Genomic DNA, 22,968 nt, shown 5'->3' with positions numbered 1-22,968 from the left:
CCACCCGGTGGCCTTGGAGTACTGGGGGAGGGGGTATGGGGGAGCTTCCCAAAGCCTGGGGAAGGGGAGTCAGTGCTGGAGGTGACTGGAGCCGCGGCGGCGGCGGCAGCAGCTGCGGTGGCGGCGCTCTCAGCCGCGGCAGCCGAGGCTGCAGCCCGGCCCAGGGCGGCTCAGCGGACAATAACCAGGCTAGGAACCTGACCCGGCCGGGTAAGCGTTGCGTACAGCCAGGAGCCTCCGCCTGCCCGCGGTCGGGTGCATTCCCGCGTGCTCTGCTCCTACGAACTGGAGAAGGGCGCTAAGGACTGGGCGGGTCGGAGTCCCGGTCGCTCGCCCTTCTCCTTTGGAACCCGGTTTGCGGAGTGTCCGGTGGAGAGGCCGAGCGGCCTTGAGTCCCCTGGGCACAAGCGACCACGGCTGGGGAGAGGGGGGAGGTTGGGGAGGGAGGGTAGGAAGGCAGGCTAGCCTGGGCCATGCCTCCCGGCTTTCGGGGGGGCGGGGATGGGCCCGCACGTGCTGCCGCACAGTCCCGGGAAGGGCGCCGCCAGCCAGCACCCCAAGCCATGCATTTGTAGGCCGGGAGCTCTGCAGCTTTGTTTTAGCACATTTGCTGGAACAGCTGTGTAACGCGGGTACCGCTCACCCCTCACCCTGGCTGCCTGGCTGCCGCCCCTCCCCTCCCCTGTGCATCTCCAGCCTCTCCCTCCTTTCTGCGGACTCAAGCTGGCGTGCTGGCTTGGGCCCGACAGAAACCGGCTTTGGCGTGGATTAGGACATCCACAGACTGCCCCCTCCCCAGAGGAGCTCAGTGGGGCCTGTGGGCTGAGCTCAGTCGCACACTTCCCTTCAGAACCTTGGCCTTGCGGCCCCAACTAGCCGCGCCCCTCCTCCTGGGCCTCCCGGCGCATCTGGCGCCCGCCCCCGCGGTCGGGCAGGCTGGCTGGCAGCCGGGCTCTTGCTGGTCCTTGGGTTAGAGCAGCGGCGCAAGCTAGTCCTTGAGTTAGAGCTGCAAGGCCGCTTTGTCTCCCGCCTCGCCTCACCTCCGTTTCCCTTGGAGGATACTGGCCGCGTTTTTCTCTCCAGCCTCCCGTTTAAAAATAGCGATAGGCACGGTGTTTGGGGGGCATTTCCTTGCCTGAGGCCGAAGGAGCCCTCATTGTAGTACGGAACGTATCATATCGTCTCTGTGTGTACAGGAGAGCTATCGAGGTGGCTAACCCCTCCAACTTCGCAGTTACTTAACATACCCAGCTCTCTAGGCCACTGTCATTGTCTCCTGGAGACACTTCTGACACTGGTGACCGCCCGAACGCTGGACTTTGCTTGGCTCCCCCAGTGGTGAGGGGCTGCGCCGGCTACATGCGTCACAGCCCAAGCGCCTAGGCAGCAGCTGGACTGGTCCCTCAGAGCTGGTCTCCGTTTGGCCAGGCTCCTCTTGGCAAGGGCTGCGGGGTCAAGGCGAGCCTTGTTCAACGCACAAATACCTCTCTCTGCGGCTCTGCCTGCCTGCCTGCTGCAGCGGCGTGGGCATGGGCAAGGCGGAGGGCACTGCACTGTTGGACTGCCTGCCCCACCAGGATTCCAGCAGAGCCCCCTCCCCCAGTGCGGCTCCCCTCATTCGGCCCCACCCACTGCACAGTCACTGCACCATGGTGCACCCCTGGCAGTGGGCTCTCTAGGCCTTTTTGAGGAATAGGACAGAGAAAGCCACTGAGGGACTTGGTAGGCTCTTCTTGGACCTTTGATTAATCTCTGGTGTGGAGAGTCATGTGGGCTGCAGGGCCCAAGCAAAGCTTGGGCACTTTGAGGAGGGGCAATGAGACCCAGTAAATTCCTCACTTGGAGGAAGGCTAGCTCTGGATCTTTATGACAGGAGCCAGGACCACAGATATCACACTACAGCCACCTCCTCCCACCTTGATTAGGCCCCAACACAAACCTCTACTTGCAGCTGGGCATCTCTAGCCCAGGGCTGGACCTGCCCTCTGCCTTGTCTTAGGCCAACAGGCACCTAATGTATCTGCTCTATGTAACTCCCTTGCCCACACCCAAACCCACTCAGCCTACACCTGTCCAAATCTTCTTCCTTCTCAGACCCCAGTTCTGGGCCTACCTTTTCCTTGGTGCCTTTCCTGCCTGGCTCTTGCCCACCCATGATGACTTCTTTCTTCTTGGAACTCCTCCAGGGCTGCCTCCTTCTCCTGGGCATATTCAGGCTTAAATTATAATAGGATGCAGACTATAATTAAGTTGGCCTGCCTCTGTTTTGTCTGATATCATGGATGTCTGGGTTCTCTCAGAACCCTTTGGAGGAGTAAATAAAACCTGGACCTCAGCCACAACCCTCTCAAAGCCAAGCAGTGCAGAGCAGTTAACGATTGTTCCGGAAGGACTTGCTTTCTTTGTAGAGTTTTTGAGTAGACCTTTACCTTTCCAACTTGTGCTTGCCCTGATTCATATGAAAGTGACTAGAGAAATGGTAGTCAAGGCTCAGATATGTATTGTATTGAATGTGCCTAATGAGGATGGATTAGAAGGGGGATGATTGCAACTACAAGAAAAAAAAAAAAAAAATAATGGTATATCCTCTCCCAACAACAGGCTCAGGATTTGGAATGCTCAGATCCCAGACCATGCATATCTTTGGTTGCTGATTCATGAGCCTAGAGACAAACTATGTGAAGAGAGATGAAAGATCTGTATAAGCAGGGGGATCATCCTTGGAAGCTGCCAGAAAGTAGAGGGGTTTGGTAGGCAAAGGGTAAGCAGACCCAGGAATGGGAGGAGAGAAAGCGATTGACAGGCAGGGTGAGGGGAGTGAATGAGTCTATTCTGGTTGAGATGGTGTGGCTCAGAGGTAGAGAAGAGGTTGAGGCTCAGTGATGGGGTTTCCCAGATGACAGGCTGTGGAATGGGAATCTGATCCTTTTAGGGGAAGGGGGCATCAAAGAGTAGAGAATTGGCAGGGAGTTGCTATTTTTGTATATAAATATGCTGTAATACAAACAAGGTTTTTGAATGAGTGGTAGAATGGGGTCTTAAAAAGGGATCAGAAGCATGCTGCAAAGTCAGCCAGTTAAGAGGCCACCTTTGGATCTGGAAGTAGAGCTGTGGGCAGGCTACCTCCAAAGGAAAGTTTTACTATGTCAGCCTCCCTTTGGCATTGCAGGGGAAAGGGCAGGAAGAGGTGGGAAGTGGGGCCTAAATACCAACATGGTTGGGACCGAGAAGTGTTCCCCAGGCCTCTGCTGAACACCTTCCTCTCAGATAGGCAGTCCTTGGGGAGCACCAGTTTGAACTGCTGTGCTTACAGATGAGAATCCTGAGCCTTGGAAAGCATCAGGGGCTTGCTTAAGGTCACACAGCTATTTAAGGATAGGCTCCTGCTGCCTGTGCAGTGGCTCTTTCCACTGTGTCCCATGGAACCAGCAGCTTCCAATCAATGCAGATTTCATTAACCATCCCCTTCATCTTACCTCCCTCATTCCCGAAGAGGAAATGGGGACTGAGTTAACTTGGGAGCTTCATAAGGGGAACCTTTCACTCGTTTCATGTCTCTTTTGCCTCTTGGTCTTGGTCTACAGCTTTGCCAGGACTGAACATGTCAAAAGGAGAGGAGATAGTTGGAAGAATTTGGCAGTCTAATGATCCCCTCCTAGTATAGTGGAGGTGTTAAAAATTCCTTAAGGGCCAGGCATGGTGGCTCACACTTGCAATTCCAGTACTTTGGGAGGCCTAGCCGGGTGGATCACTTGACCCCAGGAGTTTGAGACCAGCCCTGGCAACATGGCAAAACCTCATCTCTACAAAAAATACAAAAAATTAACCGGGTGTGGTGGTGTGCACCTGTAGTCCCAGCTACATGGAAGGCTGAGGCAGGAGGATCTCTTGGGCCTGAGACATCAAGGCTGCAATGAGCCGTGGTCACGCCACTGCACTCCAGACTGGGCAGCAGAGCAAGACCATGTCTCAAAGAAACAAAATTCCCTCAAGAACTGTTACATCTCCACTCGTAGACAGTATGTATGGGAGAAACAACCCTGCTCCACTAGGAAACAGCAGCAAGCCTGGCAGGTAGAACCAAGAGGGAGAAGGGGTTTCCAGCCCCCTTGCTTAACAGATAGGCTATCTGAGGCTAGAAGAATGTGCAACGTTATTTCAATTTCCCTACCTGAATCCTGTCTGGGAAGATACAGTGTGGGTGATAAAGGGTTAAGCCCCTGAGGCAGTATTTCATAGCCTTTCTGTGTCACTCATTCCTGGGTCACCTGCCTCATTGCCCAGTTCTTCTCAGGGCTAATCTGAGCCTGTCATGCTGTAGTTAAACCTTGCGTGTGTGTGTGTGTGTGTGTGTGTGTGTGTGTGTGTTGGGGGAAGGAGCTGCGAATAGCTGGCCTCCATTGCTCTTCTGCTTAACAATCTATTGGAGATTTCATAGGCATTAAACTCTCTCTCCACCCCCCAACTTCTGTTCTCTGAATTAAATAATCTCAGAGTCTTCCGTCTCCTCTGCTTTGTCTTATTTTTCAAACCTGTGCATGTGTAAGTGTTATTTCTAGCAAAGGCAGGCAGGGAAATCAGAACCACTACAGAGGTACAGGTGCTAGCCCAGTAAGAGTACGTTGCTCCCTCCACCTCCCCTTTTGGAATCAGGGGAAAATATGAACAATGGAGAAATGACCTGAGAGGCTTCGTGTGGTCATAGGCAGGCATACTGGTGCTGCAGTGGCCTTTGTGATCCTTTGATCTGTATTTTGAAATAGAGATTTCACTGCTGGAGCAGGGTTGTTTCTCCCATACACACTGTCTACGAGTGGAGATGTAACAGTTCTTGAGGGAATTTTGTTTCTTTGAGACATGGTCTTGCTCTGCGGCCCAGTCTGGAGTGCAGTGGCGTGGCCATGGCTCATTGCAGCCTTGATGTCTCAGGCCCAAGAGATCCTCCTGCCTCAGCCTTCCGTGTAGCTGGGACTACAGGTGCACACCACCACACCCGGTTAATTTTTTGTATTTTTTGTAGAGATGAGGTTTTGCCATGTTGCCAGGGCTGGTCTCGAACTCCTGGGGTTAAGTGATCCACCTGGCTAGGCCTCCCAAAGTGCCGGAATTGCAGGTGTGAGCCACCATGCCTGGCCCTTAAGGAATTTTTAACACCTCCACTATACTAGGAGGGGATCATTAGACTGCCAAATTCTTCCAACTACCTCCTCTCCTTTTGAAATATTCAGTCCTGGCAAAGCTGCAGACCAAGACCAAGAGGCAAAAGAGACATGAAACGAGTGAAAGGTTCCCCTTATGAAGCTCCCAAGTTTCATCTCCTACAGTTTTTCCCCCTGCTGGGCTTCCAAGTGGATACTAATCCTCCATCCCTAGTGAGCATGCCTCAAGCCTCCCTCCCCATCTGCTCAGTCCTTCTTGCTGGGGGCTGTGGCTCTTTTCAGGGGAATGAGGAATGGCATGACCAGTTCTGGGCCCCCTCCTTTCTGGATATGTTGGAAATATTCACAGGCCAGACTCAGTGCATTTTGAAAGAGCAAAATGTTGAGGGGTGGTGCAAGGAATGAGGCTGGGCCACAGTGCACCTCTGTCCTGAAGTGGTGAACTAGGTCCAACCAGCTAGGTAACCAGGCCTACCAGTAAGACCGAGGACCCCCAAAGCCAATCCAGTGCCCCCTGCTATGCCTTCTGACTCAGCAACCATTAGAAAACTGGGCACAGGACCACTCCTCCCCCAGCCTCTCAGGGCAACCTGGAGCAAGCAGACTGCCTGGTCCAATCTCCCATTTCTAGATGAAGAAACTGAGGTCCAGAACAGGGAAAGGATTTGCTCAAGTTTACTCAGAAGTCCAAAGCTCCTGGTCCCCAATTCAGTTCCAGAGTTCTTCCTCAAATTACACTCTCCTAGTCCCCTCCCAAGCCTCAGTTTCCTCACTTAGCCTCTCATACAGGGCATGGTTAGTAGAAGGGAGTGGACACATAGGAAAGTCAGAGGTATCTGTTGTTCACTTGACCCAGCTGCTCCTCTGTAGGCTTTCCTTGGCTGCTCTGTCACATCTGTTTCTCTGGAGTTAACTCCTCTCCTGTTCTTCATTTGAACAGGGGTTGGGGAAGGGTTGGCGCCTGTCTGATCTCACTCTAGCTGGGCTAGTACTGACTTAGTGGAAGCCTATGCAGGCAGGCATGGTACCCACTTCAGATACACTTCTCTCTAAGAAAGTTTGGGAGCCTGAGATGGGAGTGGCAAGTAAGTGGCTCCCAAAGCCCCTGTCATTCAAGGCAAGCTGGGCAGGGAGGGGACCTCAAGAGCCTGAGGACAAAGCTGGGGCACTGAGAGGACTCACCAGGAAAGCCCATTTCTAGGGAGAGGTGGTATCTGGGTGACCACATCTCCCAGACTGGGCAAACCTCTGTGTATTTGGAGCTGGGGCCAAGAGGCAGAGAAACAAGGCTGAGAAACTTGCAAGGGGCACTCAGGGAGAGCAAGCCTTGAACGTCAGACATAGGGGTTTGGCCCTTATCCTATAGGCAGTGCAGAATAATTTGGTAAGTGGAGGAGTGATGTGCTGAAATAGGAGTTGTAAGAAAATGAACCTGGCAACAATGTACAGGATGAATGAGATGGGAGAGGGGAGCCAGGGGGCGTTGCGACAGGGAGGGACTAGAGGGAGCTCAGCTAAGAGGCTTGTGTCATCTTCGGAGAATGTGGAGTGACAATTGAGGAGCTGGAGGGGAAAAGGTGCCTGCAAGTGGCCTCATCACAAGAGCCCTTTATTGAATATCTGCTTAGTATGTAGTTACCAGTTTGCTTTTACATTGGTCATCTCTAATCCTTACCACAATCCTGCATGGTACGTAGCATTTTCTTCATTTTGCCGATAAGGCATTTGAGTGTCAGAGAGGTTAGGTCACTTTCTCAAACCACACAGCCTATAGAAGGTGAGACTGGCATTCCAGTTCCAGACCAAGAAACTTCAGCTGAATTCGAATTCAGTTGAATCAGCATTGTTTGAGCTCTTGCTATGTGCTAGATGTAGTGACTGTAAGATGAAGGAGGGTCCATTTGAGAGAGATGAATGAACAGACCAAAGCCTGTCAGGATGAATTACACAAAGCTCAGTATGTGAACAAGTCAGTTGAGGGGGGCTGGTGGGGGAATAGGGACAGGAGAGAGCAGTCCCAGTTTGGGGTCTTGCTGAATCTGGAGTTGGTGAGATGCCCCCTGGGCAGGAGGTGCCCCTCAGCAAGAAGGCTGCAAATTAGGGGAGGAGTGAATGAAGGGGTAGCTGAGGGGGCTCTGCCAGCTGCCTCTACAACTCCATCAGAGGGTACCAAGCCAAGCAGCCCTTCCTTCAGGCTCTGACCAAATAGCTTTGAGAGCAGTACTTGGCTATGGGTGTTAGAAATGGATCATTCAAGTTCCAGATGATCTGATAAGTCATTTTCTTTAAATAGCTCAAATTCTGCATCTTTGTCCATATTGGCAGGTTTCTGGTTTTTGGGCCACTCAAACCTATCTCTTAAGGAAAAGGGGAGTAGAGTGACATGTCCTGTAGTTTGAGAGGAGTGGTGGTAGGGTTGCTGATGAGGAGAGCAGCCACAGGCTGGGTTGTTGGCCCCTAGATTCTAACGTCACCAGGCTTTCTAGAATGTGTTTGGTAGGATCCAAACAGTGGCAACCAGTGAGGACTGGAAATGTGGCAAAGAAGGCTTAGCAGGGCTGGTACAGAGGTGGGATGGGAGTGGGAGATTATAGTTCTTGCTGGTGTGAGGGAAACCTTTGCAGTTCTCTCGCTCAGTCTTCCTCCTTTGATTGGTAGCCTGCACGGTGCAGCAGAATGGCATGAAATTGAGACTCAACAGTCCTGGGAGCTAGTGTGGCTCTGTCACCATTTCACTATGTGACCTTGGACAAGTCTTTTCCCAACTCTAGGCACAGTTTCCTTCTCTGTGACAAGGAGTTGCCATCCCCCACCAGGCCTGAATAATGGGGTGGCTGAGGAGGGCAAATGCGGGGTGTGGGAGTAGGAAGTGCTTTGTAAAGTGGTAAATACCCTGAGAGTGAAGAATATCTGTTGATTTGCATTTCCTTTGATGTTGGTACTTTTAGCTGAGTTTGACCTGGGCTAGAGAACCTGGCTAGTTGAAAGTCCCACATAATCCTGGGCTGCTAGCCAGTAGCTAGCTGACTCTTTTAGGTTCCTAAATATCGAAAGTTGGCTAAATGAGCAAGTAAAGCCTCCTATGACATGACCATACAGTTATCCTCATTTACCATTTGTCATTTGGGGAAACTGAGCCCCAAAGAAGTTTGGTGACTTACCCACAGAGCCCTAGGGAGCACCCTACTGAACCTGAGATGATTTTACTTCTAGAAATTGTTCTACCATAGTTTGAATAAAATATGAATAAAAGTTAGTTACTATAATGTTTTGAGCTTCTGCTATGTAATGCACTTCATTTGGTACATTATGTGGGCTGGTTTTACTTCTTACAATAGCCTTAAGAGGTAAGCACTCTCAGTGGCCTCATTTTGCAGTTAAGGAAACTGAGGCATAAACATGGGAAAAAAAAACTTTCTGGATTTCCCCTAGCTGGGCAGAGTTGATTCCAGCGCAGAACTGGCCAGCTCTCTGGAGGGCCATCCTCACTATTTTTTCTTTAACCAACCCTCCCCAACATACAGAAGGGCAGGTGGGCCTGAAGTGGGCTTGCTTTCAGGAAAACTGCTTGGAACAGGCCTGAGGAACTATGGCTGGTCAAGGCCATGTCTCTGGAGCTACTGCATAAATCCACATGCTTCTGTTTCTTCCCCAATTCAGCCCTCTCTAAGTTGGCCAAGCTGGCCCCAGGAAGCTGATTTGGAGCAGAATGTGCAAGGCTCATGTTGCAGCTGTCCCTTCTCCTTGAGAAGGGTCTCTAGGGCGGGTATGTGGTTGGCCTCCTGCCTATGTTTTAAGTGGAGAGGAGAAGGAAGAAGCTCTTCCTTTGTAGCCAGCCTTCCACTGGCCCCAGAATGGCCTAAATCTGGCTCAGGGAGCTGGAATGGCCCCAGCACTTTCTACCACAGTCTGCTTTCTGCCATGATAGCAGCAGCTGCAGCAGGCAGCCCCTGCAAGGGACCACAGAGTGGCTTGGGAGGGTTCTCTTAACCCCTAACCCACCTGAAACTCAGCCACACTGGTTAAGGAACATGAGGGTTGTGGGGCCCTGCATGTGGCAGTGTCACTTTCTTGGCAGGACCCCCAGGGAAAGCCAGTCCCAGCCTAGGGGATCTGCAGAGTCTGTCCTTTGCTGTCTCCTTTACTTTCTGCCCCACCTGACTCTCCTGGTGAACTCTTGTGGTCCTAAGTAAAGGCAGCATAACCCATTGAGGAAGGATAGCTTTGGCACCTGTTTTGATAGCAAAGAGGATGGAGAAGAGGCCTAGGGCAGAGGTAGCTAGGTGGGGCTGGGCTAGGGAGCTACCAGCTAGGCCCTGCTACCTTCCTTCCCAGTGTTCTGGGTGACATAGGCGGAGACACTGTGAATGGCTGTAGGGGTACATGGCTCTGGGAGAGAGAACGCAGAGTACTAGTTTAAGGCTGGTACCTGCCAGCAAAGATGACCCTGGACTTGGTTAGGAGAAGGGCCTGAAATGGAGGGAGAGAAACTCCATCCCAGGGACACCCTGCCTAATTCATCTATCTCCCACAACACACACAGAGGACTTTTCAAACCTCTTAGCAGAGGAGTTTGTGTAGATACACACACCTCTTTAAAATCCCCTCATATCTGTCTCCCTCTCAGCGTGGACCAAGGCAGCAAGTCCCTGAGCTTCCCACAGTGAGTGAATAGCTTTCCCAAATGAACAGCCTTTAACACATGGCCAGTCGCTTCCTAAGAAACTGGGATCTGACCTAGAAGGAGTAATAATAACAGTAATGACAGTCTTTCTCATTTGCACTGTACTATACAGTTTATGAAGTGCTTTTTTTGTGCCTATTATCACATCAAATCGTCACACCACTGTAGTGGGCAGGTAGAAGGATAGGTAGAGGAGCTGTTTTGATCTCAAAATAGCTCACAAGTACCTGAGTTTCAGCAGGCTACATTGGCACATTCAGGGTCCCTTGGCAGATGGGAGGCTGACATGGCCTGGACCCCAGCCCTGTGGTCCATGGCTCCTTCCACAACAAACTGCAGCTCCCTGTGGCAGGAAAGGGGACAATACAGAGAGAGGTGGGTGGGCTGGCCTCTACCCCACAGAGCATAGGAGCAAGGGCAAGGGAAAGCCCAAAGAGACTGTCCTCCAACTGGGGCATCAAGGCTCCGGAAAGCAGCCTTCTTTGTGATTCAATTTGCCTAATCACTCTGTTCCCAGGAACTCCAGCCCCAAACCCAGCAGGACAAGTCAGCCTGTGATTCACAAGGATGTCTAGGTCCATAAGGTTTTTCACTTGACTCTGAGGTTTTCCTTGAGGCCCAGCCTTACTGTCCAAGAAGTGTCTTTCTCCCTTTCACATTTATCTTTGAATATGTTTACAAGGTATAAAGAATGATACTCCACCAACCAGCTTAAGAAATAACGGGCTACTCTTTAAGGCAGCAATCCCCAACCTTTTTGGAACCAGGGACCTGTTTTGTGGAAGACAGTTTTTCCACGGATGGAGAGGGGGAAAGTTTTGGGATAAAACTGTTCCATCTCAGATCATCAGGCATTTGTTAGATTCTCATAAGGAGAGTGCAACCTAGATCCTTGCATGTGCAGTTTGCAATAGGGTTCACGCTGCTATGAGAATCTGCCTCTGCTGATCTGACAGAAGGCGGAGCTCAGGTAATGCTCACCTCGCTCTCCTGCATGCTAGTCACTTCCTGTTGTGTGGTCCAGTTTCTAACAGACTGTTACATGTAGGACTCTCCCTGTTAGCCTAGGAGCTCCCTAGAAGCAAAGGCTGGGAGTTCTCCCTTCTTGGCCTGCCCTGCAGCACTGAATTCCAGAGAGGAATAGAATTTCACAAACAACTCCAGTACTGCCACCCCAACTCCCCTATCCCCAACACCGTGACGATAACCTTACCAGTAATTTTAAGGCTGAGGTAAAAATGTGCTGTGGAAAGTGGGGCATTCAGACATGATAGGACTCCTATTCCCACCAGACCCAGGGACAGAAAACTGGGTGATTGTGTGTTTAGGTATGATTGTGTGTGTATTTGGAAGTGGGAGGGGGCGCTGTCTATTGTGGGACTATCAGTTGCAGGGCTGAGTTGGAATAGTGTGATGTCAAAATATGTCACAGAAAAATCTCTAACCTGAGCAAATGGCAATGCAGATCTCTGCGGAGAGAGGTTCAGATGAACTTTCCTTTTCACCTGCTCTTTTCTTTTCTGGATAACCAGCTGTTATCTTCCTCCAGTTTTAATATTCAGTTATGTAGAGTGTTCTTTATCACACTGATGATTCAAGTGTCAAGCCAAGCAAGGCAGCAGGCACAAAATTAATGTTTGCCAGACAGAAGCAGGAGCTCCAAGGCTAGAGTGTAGCTGCCAGCCTCTTTCCACGCTCATTGCTGGTCCACAGTCTTCCACTTCAGGTGAATGTGTGAATCTTATTACTGTGGCAAGCAATCACAGGCCTGGTGTACTGTCCAGCTGTTCCTGAACCAAGGGTGCTTGCTTCTCTCCCCCTCTCTTCCTCTTCCTTCCCTCCCTTTCCCCTTCCCCTCTCTCCTCTCCTCCCAGATCCCCCATCTGCTGGTGCCACTCTACAGAGAGGGGACACACTGGTGAGGGACTTCCCAGGGAGGGGTCATTGGGTTTTAGCAGGCTGGTCACTGAGCTAGCCGATGACCAGAGGTGCAGAGGTATATTGTGGTAGGTAGTGGCTAGGTCTTGTTTTTATTCCGTCTTTGTTGGTATTTGGGCATTTGGAGGATTGAGAGCCTTAACCAGAAGGGTGTGGCTCGCACCAGATTTATTTATTTAAAAAGCTATTGGGAACCTATCTCACACACCAGGAATATGAATCACGTAGGGCCTTCAAGAAGTTCCCTTCCTAGATAGAGAACTAGATGGGGACAAAAATAATAAGAGGAGGAGAGTAGAGGAGAAACAGTCTACCTCATGGTTCTCAAGGGGAATTTGGGGTTCCATTGATGACCACATTAAAATATCTTCCCAACAGGACAGCCAATAGAGGGTCTGGCTTAGACCCACCCTCATATCACCTCTCTGAGGGAGAGATGTTGGTAGGCTTCTTGGATGGCGAATATTGAAGCCCAGAGAGTACCTTTCTTGAGGCTCCCATTTCATTGTCTTAGCAGGTCCTAGATTGCATACCTAGTTTTCGGATCTGTGAGGCTCCTGTTCTGAGATTCTGAAGCCTGAGCATGGTTCTGTAGGCAATTTAGGAAGCTATGGATGGGAGGTGAAACTTCAGGTCCACTTTTCAGTCTCAGATGAAATGTCAGTGAGAGCCCAGACTAATGTGAAACTGAAGCTTGACTCCAACAGAACCCTGTGAGGACTCAATAGACTGTTTTGCGAGATACTTTTCAAAAATTCTGTGATATTGGAGCCAACATCCCTTTTTCCTTTCTTGTCTCTCCCTATCCTCATCCCCTTTGATAATTGATAATACCTCCCGCAACCAATAGCACCACTAGGCCTTTCACACAACTGCAGGTCCCCCTGCCAGTGGTCCCCTGAGCTTAGGATGGTCTGAAGGGAGTGGACCCAGCAAGAAGGTAGTGGGTGAAGGCTTCTTGTTGCTCAGTGTAGAGTTTTGCTGCCTTGGGGCCCAGAGGGAGCTGGCCCAGCAAGCCAAGCATATCGAGTGGATTAAGATTTACCCCACATTTCCCCTTACTTTCTTTCTCGTTCCGCTCAAGCCTGATGTCCGGTGAAAGCAAACCCAGCCTGGATGCTTGCTCACTAGTATCTGTCTCTCTGTCTTTGTCTCTCCTATCTCCTCCAGACCGCACTGTGATGCTTCCTGACTGATAATGTTATAACAGTGCCTGGAAGCCTGAGGCTGAATTTCCAGCTGGACGTACCTCAGTTGTCCCCATCATCATGGAGACCCAAAAGGATGAAGCTGCTCAGGCCAAGGGAGCTGCAGCCTCTGGGAGTACCCATGAACAAACGACAGAAAAAGGAGCCAAGAACAAGGCAGCTAAGGCGATAGAAGGACCAACATCAGAGCCATCCTCATCCGGCCCAGGTAGGCTGAAGAAAACTGCCATGAAACTCTTTGGTGGCAAGAAGGGTATCTGTACTCTGCCTAGTTTCTTTGGAGGGGGACGGAGCAAAGGTTCTGGGAAAGGCAGCTCCAAGAAAGGTCTCAGCAAGAGCAAGACCCACGATGGCCTGAGTGAAGCAGCCCATGGCCCTGAAGATGTTGTCAGTGAAGGAACTGGCTTCTCCCTGCCTTTGCCTGAATTACCCTGCCGATTTCCCAGCTCTCAGAGCGCCCATGGGGCTTTGGAGACAGGCTCCAGATGTAAGACGTCTGTGGCTGGAGCCACAGAGAAAGCTGTGGCTGAGAAGGTTCCATCTATGCCCAAGCCAAAGAAAGGCCTAAAAGGCTTTTTTAGCAGTATCCGCCGTCACCGGAAGAGCAAGGTCACTGGGGCTGAGCAAAGTGAGCCAGGGGCCAAGGGGCCTGAGAGGGTCAAAGCCAGGCCTCATGAGCACGTGAGCTCAGCCCCTCGGGTGCCCTGCCCTGAGGAGACCTTCCAAGCCCCTAGAAAGGAAAATGCTAACCCCCAAGATGCCCCTGGGCCAAAAGTTTCTCCAACACCAGAGCCTTCTCCACCAACTACTGAGACAATGGCCTGTAAAGATCCAGAAAAACCCATGGAGGTCTGTGCCTCAGCACATGTGCAACCCAAACCTGCCCCTGAATCCAGTAGCCTAGAGGAACCCCATAGCCCAGAAACAGGGGAGAAGGTAGTAGCAGGAGAGGTAAACCCACCCAATGGCCCTGTGGGGGACCAGCTGAGCCTCTTGTTTGGGGATGTGACATCCCTGAAAAGCTTTGACTCATTGACAGGTTGTGGTGACATTATAGCAGAACAGGACATGGACAGTATGACAGACAGCATGGCCTCTGGGGGCCAGAGAGCAAACCGAGATGGGACCAAGCGAAGTTCCTGCCTGGTGACCTACCAGGGAGGTGGGGAGGAGATGGCCTTGCCAGATGATGACGAGGAGGAGGAAGAGGAAGAAGAGGTAGAATTAGAGGAGGAAGAAGAGGAGGTTAAGGAGGAGGAAGAAGATGATGACTTAGAGTATCTGTGGGCAACTGCTCAGATGTATCCAAGGCCCAATATGAACCTGGGCTACCATCCCACCACATCCCCAGGCCACCACGGCTACATGCTCCTTGACCCAGTTAGGTCTTATCCTGGCCTAGCCCCTGGGGAACTTTTGACTCCTCAGAGTGACCAGCAAGAATCCGCCCCCAATAGTGATGAAGGTTATTATGACTCCACCACACCTGGATTTGAGGATGATTCAGGTGAGGCCCTGGGGCTTGTCCACAGGGATTGTCTACCCCGAGACAGTTACAGTGGAGATGCCCTATATGAGTTCTATGAGCCAGATGACAGCCTTGAGAACTCTCCACCTGGAGATGACTGCCTTTATGACCTCCATGGTCGAACCTCTGAGATGTTTGACCCCTTCTTAAACTTTGAGCCCTTTTCTTCCTCCCGGCCACCTGGGGCAATGGAGACAGAGGAAGAACGGCTAGTGACCATCCAGAAACAGTTGTTGTATTGGGAGCTTCGGCGGGAGCAGCTTGAGGCCCAGGAGGCACGTGCCCAAGAAGCTCATGCCAGGGAGGCCCACACCAGGGAGGCCTATACTCGAGAGTCTCATGGCAGGGAAGCCTATGCCAGGGAGGTCCACACTTGGGAAGCTCGTGGCAGGGAGGCCAGAACCCGAGAAACCCAGGCCCGAGAGGCTCGTTCTAGAGAGACTCAAGTCCGAGAGGCCCAGGCCCGGCAGGAGAAGCCCGTCTTAGAGTATCAGATGAGGCCCTTAGGCCCATCAGTGATGGGCCTGGCAGCAGGGCTATCAGGGACCTCTCAGATTTCCCACCGGGGAATTACCTCAGCTTTTCCCACCACTGCGAGCAGCGAGCCAGACTGGAGGGACTTCCGTCCTCTTGAGAAGCGTTATGAAGGAACCTGCTCCAAGAAAGATCAAAGTACCTGCCTAATGCAGCTCTTCCAGAGTGATGCCATGTTTGAGCCAGATATGCAAGAAGCAAATTTTGGAGGATCTCCCAGGAGGGCCTACCCTACTTATTCACCCCCTGAAGATCCAGAGGAAGAGGAGGTTGAGAAGGAAGGGAATGCCACTGTGAGTTTCTCACAGGCCCTGGTAGAGTTCACCAGCAATGGAAACCTCTTTTCCAGCATGTCCTGCAGCTCTGACTCTGACTCATCTTTCACTCAAAACCTCCCTGAGCTGCCTCCCATGGTGACCTTTGACATCGCTGATGTGGAACGGGATGGGGAAGGCAAGTGTGAAGAGAATCCTGAGTTCCACAATGATGAAGATCTTGCAGCCTCCTTGGAAGCCTTTGAGCTGGGCTACTATCACAAACATGCCTTCAACAACTACCATAGTCGATTCTACCAAGGCCTGCCCTGGGGTGTGAGCAGCCTGCCACGATACTTGGGACTGCCTGGCCTGCACCCTCGACCTCCACCTGCTGCTATGGCCCTCAACAGGAGAAGCCGCTCTCTTGACACTGCAGAGACCCTGGAGATGGAGCTCTCCAATTCCCACTTGGCCCAGGGCTACCTGGAGTCTGATGAGCTGCAGGCCCAGCAGGAAGATTCAGATGAAGAAGATGAAGAGGAGGAAGAAGGGGAATGGAGCCGAGACAGTCCCCTTTCCCTCTATACTGAACCCCCAGGGGCCTATGATTGGCCTGCTTGGGCTCCCTGCCCTATTCCAGTGGGGCCAAGTCCTGCCTGGGTAAGCCCTAACCAGTTGGACAGACCTTCCAGCCAGTCTCCATATGAGCAGGCAACCTGTTGCATACCTCCTATGACCACGTCAATGTCACTATCAGTGCCAGAGTCAAGGGCACCTGGGGAATCCAGGCCTCAGCTAGCTCGTCCCTCACACCTATACCTGCCCATGGGCCCTTGCTATAACCTCCAGCCACAGGCCTCCCAGAGTGTGAGGGCCAGGCCTCGAGATGTGCTGCTGCCTGTTGATGAGCCCAGTTGCTCTTCCAGTTCTGGAGGCTTCAGCCCCAGCCCTCTACCACAGGCCAAGCCTGTGGGCATCACCCATGGCATTCCTCAGCTGCCCAGGGTCCAGCCTGAGCACCCCCAGCCTCAGCCCACTCACTATGGACCTTCCAGCCTTGACCTGTCAAAGGAGAGGTCCGAGCAAGGTGCCTCTCTTGCCACCAGCTACTCCTCCACTGCCGTGAATGGAAACCTAGCCAAGTAGTTATCATCAGTTCTGGAGTAGGGGCACGGGGCCTGAGCATGTGAATGGGGATCAGGGGTTGGGCAGAGGGGTGGGGGGTGGGGTTGCTGTTTAACTTGAAAACCCTTTGGGCCAAGGAAAACTCCTATGAGTTTTCACCTTGGTTTTCCCACTTCCCTCTTCTGCCATCTATGGCCACGTTCAACTCAAGTGCATCTGCCCAGGGAGGCTGCTGCTGCTACTGCACTCCAGTTTTTGCTTTTGAGGTTTCTTCTTGTGACCCCATGCCGGGTTTGGGATGCTGTAATTTTGTGCCTATTCCAGTTGCCAAGTTAGTGATTATATATATATATGTATATATATATATACACACACACACACATATATATATGTATATATACACCCACCCACACACACACACACACACACACGCACACGCATATTTAGCATGCATCCTTGACACAGGCTAAACCTTTAGCGCTCCCTGCCCGTTTCCCCCAGTGAATGATGAACCACTGATTAGCAGCCAAGTCTGCATTGCCTCCCACTTGGGGAAGTGGGGCTTATTTGCTATTAGCAATGTGAAATTATGGTACAGATCCTCCCCACCCCTATTCCTTCTAGCCTTGGCATAGCTGCCATCATTATATCAGATGACTATAAGCTATTCATCCCAGCTAGCTGTCCTTAGGATCAAGTAGCATGTGTCTCACAGCCTATCACTGTGGACTTCGGCATCATGACCAGATGGGGGCCTTTTAACCTGTCCTGCCATAGCTTGGGTTAAAGACAAAAACGCTAATCCCCTTGATGGAGCGATAAAATTCATCGATTTGCAAACAGAAGACAAAACAAAGTTCTGTTGTGGACACTGCCATAGAGTCTTGAGCTCTGGAATGATAGGATTTTTTTTTTCTTTCTTTTAAGCCTGTGACTACCTGAGTTGCAGAAACTTTTGAATTTTTGTTCTTTTTTCCTCTAAAGGAAGTTTTCATAATCTCATCACAAGGAACTTGGTCTTTTAATTGAGATAAGGGAAGAGAAACAACCTAAATTAGGCTTGACTATAGGGGCTGGGGTTTTTGTGGGGTGTAGGGGAAAGATAGAAAATGAGGGTCCTTTTATCACAGCCAGCAAGAGAGGGGATTTCAGACTTTGCAGAGCTTGAGGTATCTCAGTTTCTTAAAAGGGAAAACTACTCCCTTCTCAAGCCTCCCAACACAAAAAGTTCCTTAAGCCTTGCCCACCCCATCATTTGAACTCTGCAATAAGGCCCCAGCTTTGCACTCCCAAGACAGGATACCAAAGGCATCTCAGCTGCTGTTCTGGGCCCTTTAAAGAGCTTTTATCTTCCAATTAGCCAAGTCCTCAGCATCATCAAAGGACAGGGCTTCTTGGCAGTTGCAGCCCTTTATGGAATGAATGGCACCCTCCCTTCTCCTGCATCCATGCAGTTTTCATGTTAAACTAGGTTGGAAATACTGGTGGGGAAGAGCTTGCTGTCAGGAAGCCACTGGAACAGGCTAATCTTGCCAAGCCCAACCTCTCATTAGTCACCTATAGGAGAGGGTTCCTTTTACATGTCTTTATTGGAAATGGCATATGGAACATTTTTTGCTTGGCTGTGTTCACTCAAATTATGATTATTGCACCCCCACCCCCACACCCCACCATCTCCATGCCTGTTGAGAGAAGTCAACAGGGTTCTTGCCATTCCTGAGATACAGCATTTTAGCTTGGAAACAGATGCTGTTTGCCCTCTAAGTCAAGGTGACTTTGTGGGCAAACTGTTTCTTGGCCAGGGGATGTGTCCATGCTGGTCTTTGTCACCATTTCTCAGATTGGGGTTGGCCGTTACTCACAAATAGCAGACCTGGCTGGTAGAAGCTGCACCCCTGGAAGCACCACATGAATTTGCATGGCACTAACACCACCACTCAAGGGACCCAGACCAGCTCTTCAAGTTGACTTTGGCTACAGATACATTGTGAAGAAATGTGTCTGTTGTGGAGCTGGAGAATGAAAGAGGGTGAGGAAGGCCCTCCTTACCCCAAGCACAGCATTCCAAGAGAGAAGTGCCCAAATTCCAACTTTCTGGCCTCTTACCAAAGCTGCTCTGGGATGGTGGGGCTGAAATTGGCCTGGCTGTTTGGCAGGAAGTAAACACTCACCAAATGCCTTTACAACAGGGAAAAACCCACCTCTTGCCTCTTCTTTCAGGGCAGCTTGAGCTCCTGTCTACATGTGGACTGTGCCAGCCACAGCAGGCAGTAGAGCCATCACCAGCCTCCGGACCCTGCTGGAGAAGGGCCACCAGCCTATCTGGGAAGAGAAAAAGGAGGTGGTCAACCTTTGGCTAAGGGCTGAGAGCTGCCCTCAGGGTCAGGAAGGCAGCATGAGGCATTGTCTCTGAGGGGCAGTGGCATAGCCCTGACACACTTTGATGGGCTTTGGAAGGTCACACACCACAGAGTAGGGCCTGGGGCTGAGTGAGAGTTCATGGTTTGGACAGCCTTGCTGCCTGCAAGTCCCTTCACTGCCCTAGCCAGCCCAGGGATAGGATCCTTACCACCTGAAGTGGGGCAGCCAAGATATGTGGCTGCAGAAGCAGGTTCCTTTGAATCTCTAGCGCTAAGCAGTTTATGGCTGAAATCCAACTGCAGCTTAGAGGAGGAAGGAAGACCTGTCTGGGCACCCATGGTGATGACAGCACAAGGTGACACTGGGAGAGCCAGCCAAGCTTCAGGCCTGTTTCCAAACACAGACCAGTGCTGACTTGGTTGGCAGCAAATACGCCCCAGACCACTAAAACTGTTGATATCATGTCCACACCTCCAAGACTATGACTAAATGAACACCATGTCTCCATTGCAAGGTCCTAGAATAACGCTTTTGGATGTGACTTTAAGGGAAAATGGGACTTAGTGAAAGCAGCTGCCTTAATCTTGTTACCCAGTAGGCCTAGTGCCAGACAGCTGTGATCCTGAGAATTCCCAGATGAGACTGATCCTTGGAGAACCAGTGAATGTGGATAGAGAAGGCTACCTAGTAGGCCTCTCCCAGGGCCAGGATGCCAGTTTCTTGGTGCTTTAGCGTCTCCAAGGAAGCACTGCCTTGGGGCCCAGTTCAAGCCAGCCCTACCTATCTGGCCTCAACTTGGGTACCAGGCCACAAGACTGCCCGGATAATGGGTTCAGTAAACACCAGTCTCTCTCCCTCCTTAGTCCTATGACAAGAAGGGAAGTAGCTTCACACACTCAGGAGGCTGGGTATGTACCCTTCATCCTGCTGCCAGCAGCTTTCCTTACCTGTGCCAGTGCCACCACCCCACCTGCCCTCAGCCCCCAGGCCCAGTTGCTAGAGGGAGGCATGGGGTTTAGCAGGGAGACTTCAAGTTTACCCATGTGTATGTTGCATTCAAGTTGTTTTTAATATATATATATATCAAAAGTCAATTATCTATTTTTATATTGTTTGCATTTTATATTCATGGAAAACAATGTTTATCAATTGTTCTTTTCTGATTTATTTTTAAGCGGTGCTGTTTACAGTTTTAAACAAAACAAAGATGACACAAAAATTGCTGCTGCTTGTGCAGAGGGCTGGCATCTCAACTGCCTAGGGCCCTCCCTCTTTCCCCTCTTCCTACGTTAGCTGTATCACACTGTCCATTCCCTCCCCTCATGATAGGGACAGCAGAAGATGCCCAGGTACTGAAGACAAACGCCAGGTGACTCAGGCGTGTGGGACCTGGTAGACAGCTTGTCATTTTCTGGCTTTATTTTATGTTTTTCTTTCTTTTGAACCCTCCTTCCCCATGTCTAGACCTTCTGAGAGTACTCATGTGCCTTTTTTTTTTTTTTTTCCTCTTTATGTTTTGTGCTTTTGTTTTGAAATCAGAGTGCCCATGTTGTGCTATTTGTCTTGTTGAGTTTCTCCAAAGGAGCATTTTGGGGACATTCTCCACCCAATGGGGAAGGCAGGGGGTTTCAGCCATGTCCCTTTTCCCCGAGAAGCTGTGGGAGACAGATGACAATGATGCTTGCACTATCAGGAATTTACCATCTCGTTGAGGAAACCTTTGCATAGGACTTCCTAGGAGCTCAGTTGATTGTGACATTTGCCCAGAAGAGGCTTTGGGGAACTCCTTCACCCCTCTTGCTGCTTTGGGGGAATATCCTCCCCTACCACCATTCCCCCTCCCCTGCCCTGCTCCAGCTCACACGTGGATGGTACTTTGGGGAACAGTGACTTTCAGGGTGATGGCTTGCTGGCCTGATCCCCAACTTTCCAATCCTATAGTCACTCCAAAGAAGAAAATCCACATGGTATGTATATGTGTGAGGGTTGGGTCTATTGAGAGGTGGGACTTTAATTATTGTTATTATTATTGGTGCTTATTTTTCCTGCTGTATATGGGGGTGGGGGTGGGGGAATAAAACAGGAATGTATATTTAGGTCATGTTAAATAAAATGGCTGGAGGAAGGAGGGAAGAAATTAGGAACTGCAGTACATCATCACCCCAGGTGTAAGAGTTATTTCTCTCCCAGTGCAGAAAGGGGAGTGTGGCCCCTCGCTGTACCTGAGCTTCCTCTTCTCCATCCCTGAGACATCACAGAATCACCTGGGTTCTGACCTCTCCACTTCTAGCTCTCACTGACATCTGGATATCTGGATGCACTGCCTGTTTGTAACAACATCTTTGCTGAATGCTAATAAACTTCTGGGTTCAAGAGGGAACCCCTCAGTCACTAATGTGCATTCTTGTGGTTTGTTCCACAGTAGCGTGCCTGTAACCCATGGTTGTTGAGATTGCCCTTGGAGAGAAATTGAGAAACCAAGGAGGTGGTGGGTGGAGGTGGAATGGGGAGAACCTAGCAGGGGAAACAGAAGCCAGGGCTGAAATTGACAGTAGAGGAAATTGCAGTTTTTCATCCAAGCCATGCCTTACATCCCAGTCAGATGCCATATTGGTAAACTCTATCACACCTTCTATGCCCTAAGACCTGCCTCTGAAGTCCCTGTGCACTGCCAGGGGCTGGCTAGCACTTCTAAAATTAGCCTCAATTTCTGCAAGTATGCGATCTCCCTACCAGCCAGGAGACAAAGATGTGTACCTCCTGCTGATGGCTCAATCAAAAGGTTATGTCTAATGGTGGGACCAGCAGGCCAAGCTGCAGGAATGGCATCTTTTATCCAGGCCTATGGGCAGAGATGCTGGCCAGATAGCTGCCTGCCCCACCTATTCAGCTGTTGGGCTGGGTGGGGGAATGTGGCTTCTGCCACTTATTGCAGGGCATCTTATCCAGTGAGCACCAGTGGTATACCACAGCAACAATCAGTCACCTTGGGGACATGTGCTGATTTCCAGGCCTGTCCTAGCCTAGGTAGGAATCACTTGCCACTTTCTGTTACCACACAAATGCCTACCTGTGCCACCAACCAAGAGAAGGTGATTGTGCTCATGGCTTTGGTTTCTCTAATCCAGATTCTTACCCTTGGTCCCTGGCAAGCAAGGGCATCTGGCACCTGCTGTAGATGCATTCCTGAGTTCCCCCCAACTGCAATCCCTAAGCAAGCCACAGTTGCTTGAAAGTGCTGTGGGCAGTGCTGCCATGGATATAATTGAAGGGATTCTTAGGGCCCCTTCCCAGACCAACAAAGAAGCTTGGTGGCCCTCGGTATTTCATGAATCAAGCAAAGCCAATTAAAAGCAAATTAGCAAGACAAAAAAAGAGAAACTTATGGGAGGGGAGTTGATATTTCATAGAAATTGGATTAACTCTCCTGGGCTGTCCAGGGAAGGAAGGAGCAGGCATGGTTGCTAAAGGAACTTTTGGAGCAAGAACCTCTGGGAAAGTCCATAAAATCTCATTATATCCATTAGAAATTCATAGGGGTCCTGGAGTCTGAGAGGCCTGGGTTTCTGCCCAATTTTTGCCCCCAGTTAATCAACTGGGCCGTGGGCAAATCTCATCTTTGGCAAATCTTGGGCTAGATTTTACTTGACTAGTTCCCATATGTAAGTCAGAAGACTGGGCTACCTCAAATGACTCAGGACGTTTTCAACTGCCTAAGTGCAAGATTTCTCACCCTGATTCTGACTCAGGTGGCCTGGGAGGGAATATTTATTGTTTTACCCACATGATGCTGGTGTGTTGAACCTGCTGGACAAGAGCTCTTCCTGTTCTGCCATGACAGATGGCTGCCTTTGCTGTGGTCCCCTGAGGAGTGCTTTGCAGTGCTTTTTGGGGTGGGGGGCCGGAGGGGTGGGTGGTGTTAATGGAGGGAATTTCTTAAGAATTTCCTTTTATCATCAAGAAATTCACTTTGGTCAGCTCCAGCACTGTTCTATGGCCTGCTTGAGGGCTGGGGTTGTGCCTAGCAAGTGGTCTGCCCTTGTTCCCAGTTAATGTTTAAAGCAGACGTAAATCCAACAGATAAGAGAGCTTTTTGTAAGCCTTTTGGAAACTGCTGTGGGCAAGCTGCTAGTTTCCCACTGCCCCACTCCCAAGGAGGTTGACTGGGCTGTGG

The 22,968-nt window shown here is 50.7% G+C and overlaps 1 protein-coding gene across 1 annotated transcript; it reads left to right on the top strand.

Annotated features, from left to right (window-relative positions):
- The first annotated feature begins 35 nt into the window (after positions 1–35).
- Positions 36–21,185, top strand: AMER1 (APC membrane recruitment protein 1). Its single transcript, XM_050776844.1, has 2 exons — positions 36–210; positions 12,952–21,185. Exon 2 carries the CDS (start codon positions 13,050–13,052, stop codon positions 16,452–16,454), a length of 3,405 nt encoding a protein of 1,134 aa, XP_050632801.1. The 5' UTR covers positions 36–210; positions 12,952–13,049; the 3' UTR covers positions 16,455–21,185.
- The last annotated feature ends 1,783 nt before the right edge of the window (positions 21,186–22,968 follow it).

The sequence above is a fragment of the Macaca thibetana genome, chromosome X (assembly GCF_024542745.1).
Source record: "Macaca thibetana thibetana isolate TM-01 chromosome X, ASM2454274v1, whole genome shotgun sequence".
NCBI lineage: Eukaryota > Metazoa > Chordata > Mammalia > Primates > Cercopithecidae > Macaca > Macaca thibetana.
The sequence above is the reverse complement of the archived record's forward strand: the minus strand, read 5'-3'. Positions and strand labels throughout refer to the sequence as shown.